Source organism: Callithrix jacchus, chromosome X (genome assembly GCF_049354715.1).
Source record: "Callithrix jacchus isolate 240 chromosome X, calJac240_pri, whole genome shotgun sequence".
NCBI lineage: Eukaryota > Metazoa > Chordata > Mammalia > Primates > Cebidae > Callithrix > Callithrix jacchus.
Window position 1 is genome coordinate 18,728,967 of NC_133524.1, and position 12,633 is coordinate 18,741,599.

At 38.2% G+C, this 12,633-nt stretch overlaps 1 protein-coding gene across 13 annotated transcripts in view; it reads right to left on the reverse strand.

The window, feature by feature from the left end:
- Nucleotides 1-12,633, reverse strand: part of SCML2 (Scm polycomb group protein like 2) — a 128,778-nt gene that overhangs the window by 15,279 nt on the left and 100,866 nt on the right. For all 13 annotated transcript variants that reach the window (XM_054250760.2, XM_054250765.2, XM_035288247.3 and 10 more), the window contains 3 exons: nt 10,279-10,399; nt 8,179-8,382; nt 6,840-7,022 (listed from right to left, as the gene is read on the reverse strand). In XM_054250760.2, coding sequence (XP_054106735.2) covers nt 6,840-7,022; nt 8,179-8,382; nt 10,279-10,399 — 508 coding nt within the window. The remainder of the gene's footprint in view (nt 1-6,839; nt 7,023-8,178; nt 8,383-10,278; nt 10,400-12,633) is intronic.

Genomic DNA, 12,633 nt, shown 5'->3' on the forward strand with positions numbered 1-12,633 from the left:
CTAGCAAGACAGGCCAACACTCAAATGCAGGAAATACAGAGACCACCACAAAGATATTCCCAAAGAAGAGCAACCCCAAGGCACATAATTGTCAGATTCAACAAGGTTGAAATAAGGGAGAAAATACTAAGGGCAGCCAGAGAGAAAGGTCGGGTCACCCACAAAGGGAAGCCCATCAGACTCACAGCAGATCTCTCGGCAGAAACTCTACAAGCCAGAAGAGAGTGGGGGCCAATATTCAACATTTTTAAAGAAAAGAACTTTCAACCCAGAATTTCATATCCAGCCAAACTGAGCTTCATAAGTGAAGGAAAAATAAAATCCTTTGCGAACAAGCAAGTACTCAGAGATTTTGTCACCACCAGGCCTGCTTTACAAGAGCTCCTGAAAGAGGCACTACACACAGAAAGGAACAACCAGTACCAGCCATTCCAAAATCACGCTGAATGCTAAAGACCATCAACATAATGAAGAATCTACAACAACTAACGGGCAAAACAGCCACTTAGCATCAAAATGGCAGTATCAAATTCACACATAACAATATTAACCCTAAATGCAAATGGACTAAATGCACCAATCAAAAGACACAGACTGGCAAATTGGTTAAAAATCCAAAACCCATCAGTGTGCTGTATTCAGGAAACCCATCTCACATGCAAGGATACACAAAGGCTCAAAATAAAGGGATGGAGGAAGATTTACCAAGCAAATGGAGAGCAAAAAAAAGCAGGAATTGCAATTCTCATCTCTGATAAAATAGACTTTAAAGCAACAAAGATCAAAAGAGACAAAAAAGAGACATAATGGTAAAAGGATCGATACAACAAGAAGAGCTAACGATCCTAAACATATATGGACCCAATGCAGGAGCACCCAGATACATAAGGCAAGTTCTTAATGACTTACAAAGAGACTTAGACTCCCACACAATAATAGTGGGAGACTTTAACACTCCACTGTCAATATTAGACAGATCAACCAGACAGAAAATCAACAAGGATATCCAGGGCTTGAACTCAGACCTGGAGCAAGCAAACCTGATAGACATTTACAGAACTCTCCACCCCAAATCCACAGAATATACATTCTTCTCAGCACCACATCACACCTACTCTAAAACTGACCACATAATTGGAAGTAAAGCACTGCTCAGCAAATGCAAAACAACTGAAATCATAACAAACAGCCTCTCAGACCATAGTGCAATCAAGTTAGAACTCAGAATTCAGAAACCAACCCAGAACCGCACAGCTTCATGGAAACTGAACAACTGGCTCTTGAATGTTGACTGGGTAAACAATGAAATGAAGGCAGAAATAAAGAAGTTCTTCGAAACCAATGAGAACGAAGACACAACATGCCAGAATCTCTGGGACACATTTAAAGCAGTCTCTAGAGGAAAGTATATAGCAATAAGTGCCCATATGAGGAGAATGGAGAGATCCAAAATTGACACCCTATTGTCAAAATTGAAAGAGGTAGAGGAGCATATTGTCAAAATTGAAAGAGGTAGAGGAGCAAGATCAAAAAAACTCAAAACCCAGCACAAGACAAAAAATAACTAAGATCAGAGCTGAACTGAAGGAGACTGAGACACGAAAAACCCTTCAAAAAATCAATAAATCCAAGAGCTGGTTTTTTGAAAAGATCAACAAAATAGACAGACCACTAGCCAGACTGATTAAAAAGAAAAGAGAACAACCAAATAGATGCAATAAAAAATGATAAAGGGGAAATCACCACAGATTCCACAGAAATTCAAACCATCACCAGAGAATATTACAAACAACTCTATGCACATAAACTAGTAAACCTGGAAGAAATGGATAAATTCCTGGACTCCTGTGTCCTCCCAAGCCTAAACCAGGAGGAAGCAGAAACTATGAATAGACCAATAACAAGGTCAGAAGTCGAGGCAGCAATTAAGAGCCTAACCACACAAAAAAAGCCCAGGTCCAGACGGGTTCACAGCCGAATTCTACCAGACACACAAAGAGGAGCTGGTACCATTCCTTCTAAAACTATTCCAAATAATCCAAAAAGAGGGAATCCTTCCCAAATCATTTTATGAGACCAACATCATCCTCATACCAAAACCTGGCAGAGACCCAACAAGAAAAGAAAACTTCAGGCCAATATCCATGATGAACATAGATGCAAAAATCTTCAACAAAATATTGGCAAGCCGATTATAACAGCAAATCAAAAAACTTATTCATCATCATCAAGTAGGATTCATCCCGGGGATGCAAGGCTGGTTCAACATACGCAAGTCTATAAACGTAATTCACCACATAAACAGAACCAAAAACAAAAACCACATGATTATCTCAATTGACGCAGAGAAGGCGTTTGACAAAATTCAACAGCCCTTTATGCTAAAACCCCTCAATAAACTTGGTATCGATGGAACATATCTCAAAGTAATAAAAGCTATTTATGACAAACCAACAGCCAATATCATACTGAATGGGCAAAAACTGGAAGCATTCCCTTTGAAATCCAGCACTAGACAAAGATGCCCTCTTTCACCACTCCTATTCAAGATAGTACTGGAAGTTCTAGCCAGAGCAATCAGGCAAGAAAAAGAAATAAAGGGTATTCAAATAGGAAAGGTGGAAGCCAAATTGTCTCTATTTGCAGACGACATGATAGTATACCTAGAAGACCCCATCGCCTCAGTCCAAAAACTCCTGAAACTGATAAGCAACTTCAGCAAAGTCTCAGGATATAAAATCAATGTGCAAAAATCACAAGCATTCCTATACACCAATAACAGACTTAAAGAGAGCCAAATCAAGAACGAACTGCCATTCACAATTGCTACAAAAAGAATAAAATACCTTGGAATACAACTCACAAGGAACGTAAGGGACCTCTTCAAGGAGAACTACAAACCACTGCTCAACGAAATCAGAGAGGACACAAACAGATGGAGAAACATTCCATGTTCATGGTTAGGAAGAATTAATATCGTGAAAATGGCTATACTGCCCAAAGTAATTTACAGAATCAACGCTATCCCCATCAAGCTACCATTGACTTTCTTCACAGAACTGGAAAAAACCACCATGAACTTCATATGGAACCAAAAGAGAGCCCGCATAGCCAAGTCAATTCTAAGCAAAAAGAACACAGTGGGGGGCATCACACTACCGGATTTCAAACTCTACTACAAGGCTACAGTAATCAAAACAGCATGGTACTGGTACCAAAACAGAGATATAGACCAATGGAACAAAACAGAGGCACCAGAGGCAACACAACATATCTACAACCATACAATCTTTGATAAACCTGACAAAAGCAATGGGTTAAGGATTCCCTGTTTAACAAATGGTGTTGGGAAAACTGGCTAGCCATGTGCAGAAAGCAGAAACTGGACCCCTTCCTGACACCTTACACTAAAATTAACTCCAGATGGATTAAAGACTTAAACATAAGACCTGGCACCATAAAAACCCTAGAAGGAAATCTAGGCAAAACTATCCAGGACATAGGAGTAGGCAAGGACTTCATGACCAAAACACCAAAAGCATTGGCAACAAAAGCCAAAATAGACAAATGGGACCTAATCAAACTCCACAGCTTCTGCATGGCAAAAGAAACAGTCACTAGAGTGAATCGGCAACCAACAGAATGGGAAAAAATTTTTGCAGTTTACCCATCTGACAAAGGGCTGATATCCAGAATTTACAAAGAACTCAAACAGATTTACAGGAAAAAAACAAACAAGCCCATTCAAAAGTGGGCAAAGGATATGAACAGACACTTTACGAAAGAAGACATATATGAAGCCAACAATCATAGGAAAAAATGCTCATCTTCACTGGTCATCAGAGAGATGCAAATCAAAACCACATGGAGATACCATCTCACGCCAGTTAGAATGGCGATCATTAAAAAATCTGGAGACAACAGATGCTGGAGAGGATGTGGAGAAAAAGGAACACTTTTACACTGTTGGTGGGAGTGTAAATTAGTTCAACCATTGTGGAAGACAGTGTGACGATTCCTCAAGGCCTTAGAAATAGAAATTCCACTTGACCCAGCAATCCCATTACTGGGTATATATCCAAAGGACTATAAATCGTTCTACTATAAGGACACATGTACACGAATGTTCATCGCAGCACTGTTTACAATAGCAAAGACCTGGAATCAACCCAAATGCCCATTGATAATAGACTGGATTGGAAAAATGTGGCACATATACACCATGGAATATTATGCAGCAATCAGAAATGATGAGTTTGTGTCGTTTGTAGGGACATGGATGAATCTGGAGAACATCATTCTCAGCAAACTGACACAAGAACAGAAAATGAAACACCGCATATTCTCACTCATAGGCGGGTGATGAAAAATGAGAACACATGGACACAGGGAGGGGAGTACTAAACACTGGGGTCTACTGGGGGGAAAAGGGGAGGGCCAGTGGGAGGGGGAGATGGGGAGGGATAGCCAGGGGAGAAATGCCAAATGTGGGTGAAGGGGAGAAAGGAAGCAAAACACACTGCCATGTGTGTACCTACGCAACTGTCTTGCATGTTCTGCTCATGTACCCCAAAACCTAACATGCAATAAAAAATTAAAAAAAAAAAGAATTACATTTCCTTTAAAATCTTTCAAAGAATGGGATTATGTAAATTATTGGCATTCTTAATGCTTTGTGTAAGAAATCAGGAAATCAGGCCTGGCATGATAGCTCATACCTGTAATCCCAGCACTTTGGGAGGCCAATGTGGGAGGATCACTTGAGGCCAGGAGTTTGAGACCAGCCTGGTCAAGGTGAAACTCTACCTCTACTAAAAATACAAAAATTAGGTGGGCATGTTGGCAGGCACCTGCAATCCCAGCTCTCTGGGAGGCTGAGGCACGAGAATCACTTGAACCCAGGAGGCGAAGGTTGCAGTGAGCTGAGATTATGCCATTGCACTCCAACCTGGGCAACAGAGTGAGACTCTATCTCCAAAAAAAAAAAATCAGGAAATTTTACTCTTGACATCTCTGACTCATATTTTTCCCCTTAGAAATAGAAAATCTATCACTACACAGATATACCTCTTCCCACACAGGTGGCCCTTCCTTTTGTAGTCATCTTCCAGTTTTCCTACCATTTTTGATGACCTCCTACCTCTCTTGAAGGAGGGAAAAAAAGGATAATATCACATGAAAACATGAAACTCCACTCTTCCTCTTCCCCCTAGATCTGATAGCTACCTTTTATCGCTCCTACTTCATGCCAGGCATAAAAGAGGTATCCACTTTGCAGATAATGAAACTGAGAATTAGACAGGCTCAGTACTTTGTCTATGGGCACATAGCTATTTAATAGCAGGAGTTGAATTAAAATGTAGGCCGGTCAGACTTCATAGTCTTACAGCATAGAGATTACAAGGGCAGGATTGGAACCCAGGTCTGACAAACTCCAACACCTGGGCTCTCCATGCCATTGCTTCTCCATGTATTTTTTTTGCGAGCATGTCACAGCATCATACCTTTATTTCAAAGGGATTCACTGGACATTTGGGGAGAAACTGGAAAGAGCATTCCAGTTAGGAGCCTGTTTTACTAAACCAGAGAACGGGTTAGTACAGTCTGAAGCAGGGTAGTGACAAGGAAATGGAAAAAGGGATGGATATGAGAGATGTCACTGAAGTAGAGGAGACAAGCTTTATGAAGAAAGGTGTAGGTAACCAAGAGGACCAGAAAAAAAAAGTAGTAGCTAGAGACAGTACCCAAGCTTCACACTTGAGTGGCATGTGAATTAGAACCCCTGGACTGAAAAAGAGTGTGTGTGATGGTACTCTGTATTTCCAGATTCAGCAGCGCCCAGCCAGTAAACCATGGGGTGATAACACCTGAGAACTTCAGCTACTCTAAGACCCACATACAATCCTGCTATGATCAGTAAAACATAGCTTTCATGAGTCAGATGAAAAAGAGACAAATCACTTCCAAAAAACAAAGAACACTTGCAAAAAAGCTGAGAGCTTTCTTGCTTTAGGGATCAGAGGCAAGAAATCCACTTTTGGTTCTACAGGACTATCTTACACCTACTCTCTTATTCAGGCATCAGTTTGGGGTTCTTATGGAAGAGAAGCAACCATGGTTCAAACATCAAATTCAAGCATATCACAGGCTGGACGTGGTGACTCAAGCCTGTAAATCCCAGCATTTTGGGAGGCCAAGGCGGGCAGATCACTTGAGGTCAGGAGTTCAAGACCAGCCCAGTCAACGTGGCAAAACCTCGTCTCTACTAAAAATACAAAAATTAGCTGGGTGTAGTAGTGAGCCCCTATAACCCCAGCTACTCAAGAGGCAGAGACAGAAGAATCATTTGAATCAGCAAGGTGGAGGTTGCAGTGAGCCGAGATTGTGCCACTGCACTCCAACCTGGGTGATACAGCGAGACTCTGTCTCAGAAAACATCAACAACAAATAAGTATCACTCATTTGTCAAACCTCAATGACTGCAACAAAATCTTCATCTTTATACCAAATGGGCTCAACATACTTTGCTAACTTCTAAGGATTATAAAGGTCAATAACTTTAAAGCCACACTTCACTCTAATAGAGAATGTTTAACTCTGTGAGGTAGTCAAAATGAAGCCAAACATAAATAAGCCATGGGCTTTGATTCTCAAGTTCGTTATGAATACAAGAAATTACTTTCCTACTTTGAATGAACAAAAACAACTATATGTTATACATTTCTAATTAGTTCACTGTGGCTAAAATGTTTACTTTGTGGAGAACACAAGGGAAAACCATTACACAAGATTCTCAAGTTAAACAGAAGTTTAGTATAAAAGTTTACATTTTCTCTCACCTGATTGATTTTTATCATGCTCTGCAGAGCTATGAGTATGACCCATGGAAGAACTAAAAGGCTGGCTACTCAAAAGGTTATCACACTGCAGACTGTGGCAGAAGTTCTCAAGAAAGCGGAGAGCAAATGATGCACTGTTGACTGGAGGGAGCTGGATGGAATGAGTTTCCCCATCAAAGGAGGCTATTAGGGGAAAAAAGGATGTCAGAGTCATCTCAGACGGATGAGAAATACAACACTAATTTTTAAAAACCATCATTTTAGGAAATGTATTATAAGTCTAATTTGTGTTTTTTTGTAATTCATAAAGGAATAATCTTAAATTATAAAAGTCCCTCTCATTCAAACAAAAACAGCCTGTATTGGTAAAAACATCCTCATTTGAAAATATTCTTAAGTCAGCAACAACAACAGAAACTCACTGATCTCTAACACTTCCTTCTATTCCGAATATTCCATGGGTATGAATGTTGTGGTATCTGATCACAATCACAAACTGTATCTTATCACTTAATGACTTCTTGAGTCACATTTTTATTTAGAACTTCTTATAGATAAAATATATTATCAACCAAGATACTCTGCCTATAATGAGCTTAACACAGCATGTAAAACGAAGAATCTGTGGCTTTTGTCCCAATTTACAGTATTATTCTGATATCATTTGTCCATTTTAAAAAGTAAACTTTTCAAACCAGAGCTTAAAGTCTAGAAACATACATTATAACTCTTATAAATATTCTATTATACCAATATAATAATATTACGGGCTGGGTGCAGTGGCTCACACCTGTAATCCCAGCATTTTGGGAAGCCAAGGTGGGCAGATCACATGAGGCCAAGAGTTCAAGACGAGCCTGGGCAACATGGCAAAACCCTGTCTCTACCAAAAATACAAAAGTTAGCCAGGCATGATGGCACATGCCTATAATCCCAGGTACTCAGGAGGCTGAGGTGGGAGAATCGCTTGAACCGGGGAGTGGTTGCAGTAAGCCAAGATCACACCATTGCACTTCAGCCTGGGTGGCACAGTGAGACTCGGTTCTAAAAAGAAGAAAAAGGAAGAAGAAATAGGAGAAAAAGGAGAAGAAGAAGAAGAAAGCAGCAGCAGCAGCAGCAAGGAGGAAGGACAAAGGACAGAGAAAGGAGGGAGGAGGAACGAGGAAGAAGAAAGAAGAAGGAAGAAAGAAGAGGAGGGGGAGGGGGAAGAAAGGGGAGAGGGAGGGAAGGGGAGAGGGGAAGGGGAGGGGAGGGGGAGGGAGGAAGGGGGAAGGGGGAGGGGAGAGGGGAGAGGGGAGAGGGGAGGGACTGAATTAGATGATGTATTAGATGAGCATACCAGTTATCACTTCTCCGCTGCGATTATCTGGCTTCAGGTATCCAAAAACAGTTTTAGCTTCAAGGGCACAATCCACACAGGCCTGCACAACCCGGCGAAGCACCACATTCACCGGGCCTGGGCCAAAGTGATCAGGCAGCTGCTGGATTCTCTTTGGATCCAGGTGAGGGCCAAAGTTTCCATGTTTGTTTACATAGACACAGACTTGAGGAAAAATGCGTATGCAAATATAACAATGAGACTGATTAAAATAAAGTTTGTGAACAGTACATTATCAATTACTATATCCCACTAGCCACTTCACTTACAGAAAACCTAAATATAGTTAATATCAATGATCATTTCTGTGACCTAAAAATATGTAGGTAAATACATTTCTGTATTCATGCGAAGATACCAAACCCACAAAGAAACAATCAAAATGTTTACTCAGTTTTTTAGGATCTTGTCCAAATTGATGATATAAAACCTATAGACATTTTAGGAACATCACAAAAATAATTCTTCATACATTCCCACATTATACAAAATGGCACAAAGACAGATGAATATTTTCATCTTTTAATTGTATACACAGTACAAGAATTTTCTTTCAAAACAGGTCATCTTGCTATGCTCCTTTTTGGACTGAATTTCTTTTAAATCACCAATGCTGTACCTCAATTGTATTTTCATAATTTAAGATACATGTAACAGTTAAGTTCTATTAATATTTATTAATATTTTATTAATTTTAAGAAAATAAAAATGTTCCTTCTATATATAACAAGATTCACTTAAGAAAATTTTTAAATAAACTCTTTCCTTAGTATAACAAAAGCATATGATATAGAATCAATTCATCTATAATCACATTAATGCCAAGTTCCAATATAATTTTCTTTACCGAGAATAGACAAATGCAAATCAATATACCCTATAAAAACATGAGGGAGGCCAGGCACGGTGGCTCACGCCTATAATCCCAGCACTTTGGGAGGCCAAGGTGGACGAATCATCTCAGATCTGGAGTTTGAGACCAGCCTGACCAAGATGACAAAACCCAATCTCTACTAAAAATACAAAAATTATCTGGGTGTGGTGGCACATGCCTGTAGTCCCAGCTATTCAGGAGGCTGAGGCAGGAGAATCACTTGAACCCAGGAGGCGGAGGTTGCAGTGAGCCAAGATTGTGCCCCTGCATTCCAGCCTGGGTGAGGAAGTGAGACTCTGTCTCAAAAACAAAAACAAAAACATGAGGGCACATCACTACCAAAAATAAAATAAATTGTCCCCCTATATCAAGAAGCATGTTATTTTTAATCCATTAATATTGCAAAAATTTCACACATGCATAGTCCAGAGAAAACTGATTTCAGTTTTGCTATGTTGAAATATGTGATAATTCAACTTTGTGGCAACAGCCAGAGGAAGGTCTATGTCATCCTTCAAAAATGAAATAGCTATTAAAAATTGCACCCATGGTACTGATGGTATGGACAAATTCTACTGAACACAAGCGAAGCTAAACAAGGATTTCAACGCTTTATCTCCTTTGTATTATATCCATTTAGCTAGTCTTTCCTGCTAATTAAAAATCAGAAATAATAAACTGAAAAAAATGATGTTACAACAATCGTTTTTAAAGTGACTTCTATTTTTTAAAAACTAAATTTATTTAGTCAGGAAAGAAAAATTAAAAGGAAAAAAGTCCAGGGAATAGGAGACTGTAAGGGAAGTAATTTTTAAAAGGCATTAAAAAAAGGTTTGAGGTACCTTTGAAAATACATACACTACAAAAAGACAAAATAAATTTTGATATGAGATCAAGGGAAAACAAGATTTGACAATAATGTAAATTTCATAAATCTTACTTAAGTGGATAAAATACTTTAAAAGTATCTGAATTTTCAAGTGACTCTCGCATTTAAAGACTTTTTCATTAATATAAAATGGAACAATTGGTATTTCAAAATACTTTAATATGAAAAATGCTAATATAAATGTTTAATATTATCATCCTTTTCCCCTCTTACTTTATTTCCAGGACCTCGAAGATACTGAAAATAATACAGAATAAAAGATTAGTAATTCTATACTATTTTTAAAATATGAGTTTACCTGTAGACATCACTATTTTACATGGCCCAGAAGTGGCTTCTTTATATAACATGCCACGGTCTCTGGTCAGTGATTTTAGAGAAGCTGTAGATGTAGAACATACCACAGGCAAAGGTTTTTCCTATTAAAAACAAAGGGAAAAAAAACCTAAGAATGCCATACTCATTAATATATTCTTAGATAAGAAAGTCAGAAACTTATAAACATCGTTGGTTTACAAAATTATGAGTTAGCAGAAGCCCTCAGGTTGGAAACCCCTGTGTCTGTCGTGAACTGCAGAACTTTCCAAACGGAGGGAGCTTCTCGGAAACCCAGCAGCTGTCCAGGTAGGGGAGGAAGAGACCAAAAGGCCGGGATTCCCTGTCCTACCTCTGCTCCAACTAATCACACCTTAGCCAAATTAGTTTATTCTGTAAAACTTACTTTATTTTAGAGATTCCCAGTAAGACATGTTTTTCATATTGCTAAAGACAAGTCTGTAAATCTCTAACCCAGAGCAATACATCCAGTAGAAAAAAAGTCTCAATAAGGCAGAGGACAGAGTTTATCTTCAGTAAGCGGCTGCTCATCTAGTCAGTTTTTGCTGTGTCTAAACGACATTTCTCCGTATTACATAAAATAATTCTGAGAAAATCACAACAGATGGGTTGCTAAAGTCTATACAGAATTATGCCTATTGCCTATAAGAACAAACGTCTCCTGAGCATTGTTAAACTTCACTAGTATTTTGTTTATTTTACATCAATTCTTCGGGTTTTCCAGGAGCTACCTTCAAACATGACTCTCCAAAATAAGAGAAGGAATTCCTGTGCATAAAACAGGTAATAACAGAGGACATTTAAAAGGCAGGAACAAAGCAGTAAAAAACCGAACATTCAATGTTGTTGCAATTTATTTGCTTTAAATTAATGATTGTCATTTGAGTTGACAGTATTCTGGTAAATCACATTTTTTGTTTATTTAATATTGAAACAATGTTTTTTATCAGTGTTAAAGAAACAAAAACTGTGATTTTATTTTTTGTCTTGCTATGTTGTCCTGGCTGGATTTGAACTCCTGGGCTCAAGGTATCCTCCCACCTCTGCCTCCCAAAGTGCCACTGCCTGGACACAATCATTTTATTTGTCAGTACTGAATTATAATTACTGGGTTGATCATCTCATTCTTGATTTTAAAAATCTGAAATCTGAATCCTTTGAGACATACCAAGACAGTACGTTTGCATTAACACTGCAAACTGAATAAAGGTACATTTATTTAGAAAAGGTGCTCCTGCATTCCTCTCTTAAGGGGAGGAAGAAAATGACAACTTGTATCCAAATATGACATAGACACCATAAATATGTACAAGTATCTGTATTCATAATAAAAAGTAAAAAATTTTTTAAATAATATTTACAATATTACAGCACCTGTCCCTTCTCCACCTCCGTCATCAAATAAATAATGTTTTCAAAGAGAGCTCTCCAAAATTACCAAATTAGCTTGGAATTGGAAAATAAAGGAGTCAAAAGAAATTATTTAGTGTTATCTTATATTTTCGCCATTATATCAACTAATCACAAAGACATTTCAGAAGCTGGAAAATATACATACATGTTAATTTTTTAAATGCATTTAGATTATCATTTCACTTTAAATTTCACTATTAACTTTTATTTTTCATTTTAAAAATTTCATCTGCTGCCATTTATATTACAATAATCTGCTTGATTTTTTCAATGTTCATGACTATATATTGAAATATTTAGCTCTGACTTTTGATTTTTATTTTGTAAATTTTGAGTGTTTTTAAAGAAAAATATCAGTATCAATATATTTTTAAATCATAATACAGCAAATATAAGTTGAAACAAAATGGAAAAGTTACAGATACTGATATCAGATGGCTGAACTCAGAAATGTTTAATACTGCTGACATATAATTGAGTCAGCCCCAAGAGATCTGAAAAGGTTCTGTCTTTATATTTAGAGTGCATCTCTTGTAGACTTTGAGTCTACAAGACAAGTTTACATCTTGAGTCTACAAGATGAGTTTAAAGATATTTGAGTCTTTAAAAAAAAAATCCATGTTGATAATCTGTCTTTTTAACTAAAAAGGACAGTCCACTAACTTAATGCAATTAGAGGTATGTCTGAATCTGGGTCTACTTTTTTTTTTTTTTTGAGATGGAGTCTCACTCTGTCGCCCAGGCTGGAGTGTAGTGGTGCAATCTCGGCTCACGGCAACCTCTGCCTCCTGGGTTCAAGCGATTCTCCTCTCTCAGCCTCCTGAGTAGCTGGGCTTAGAGGCCCTGTGAACACGCCTAATTGTATTTTTAATAGAAATGGGGTTTCACCATGTTGCCAGGCTGG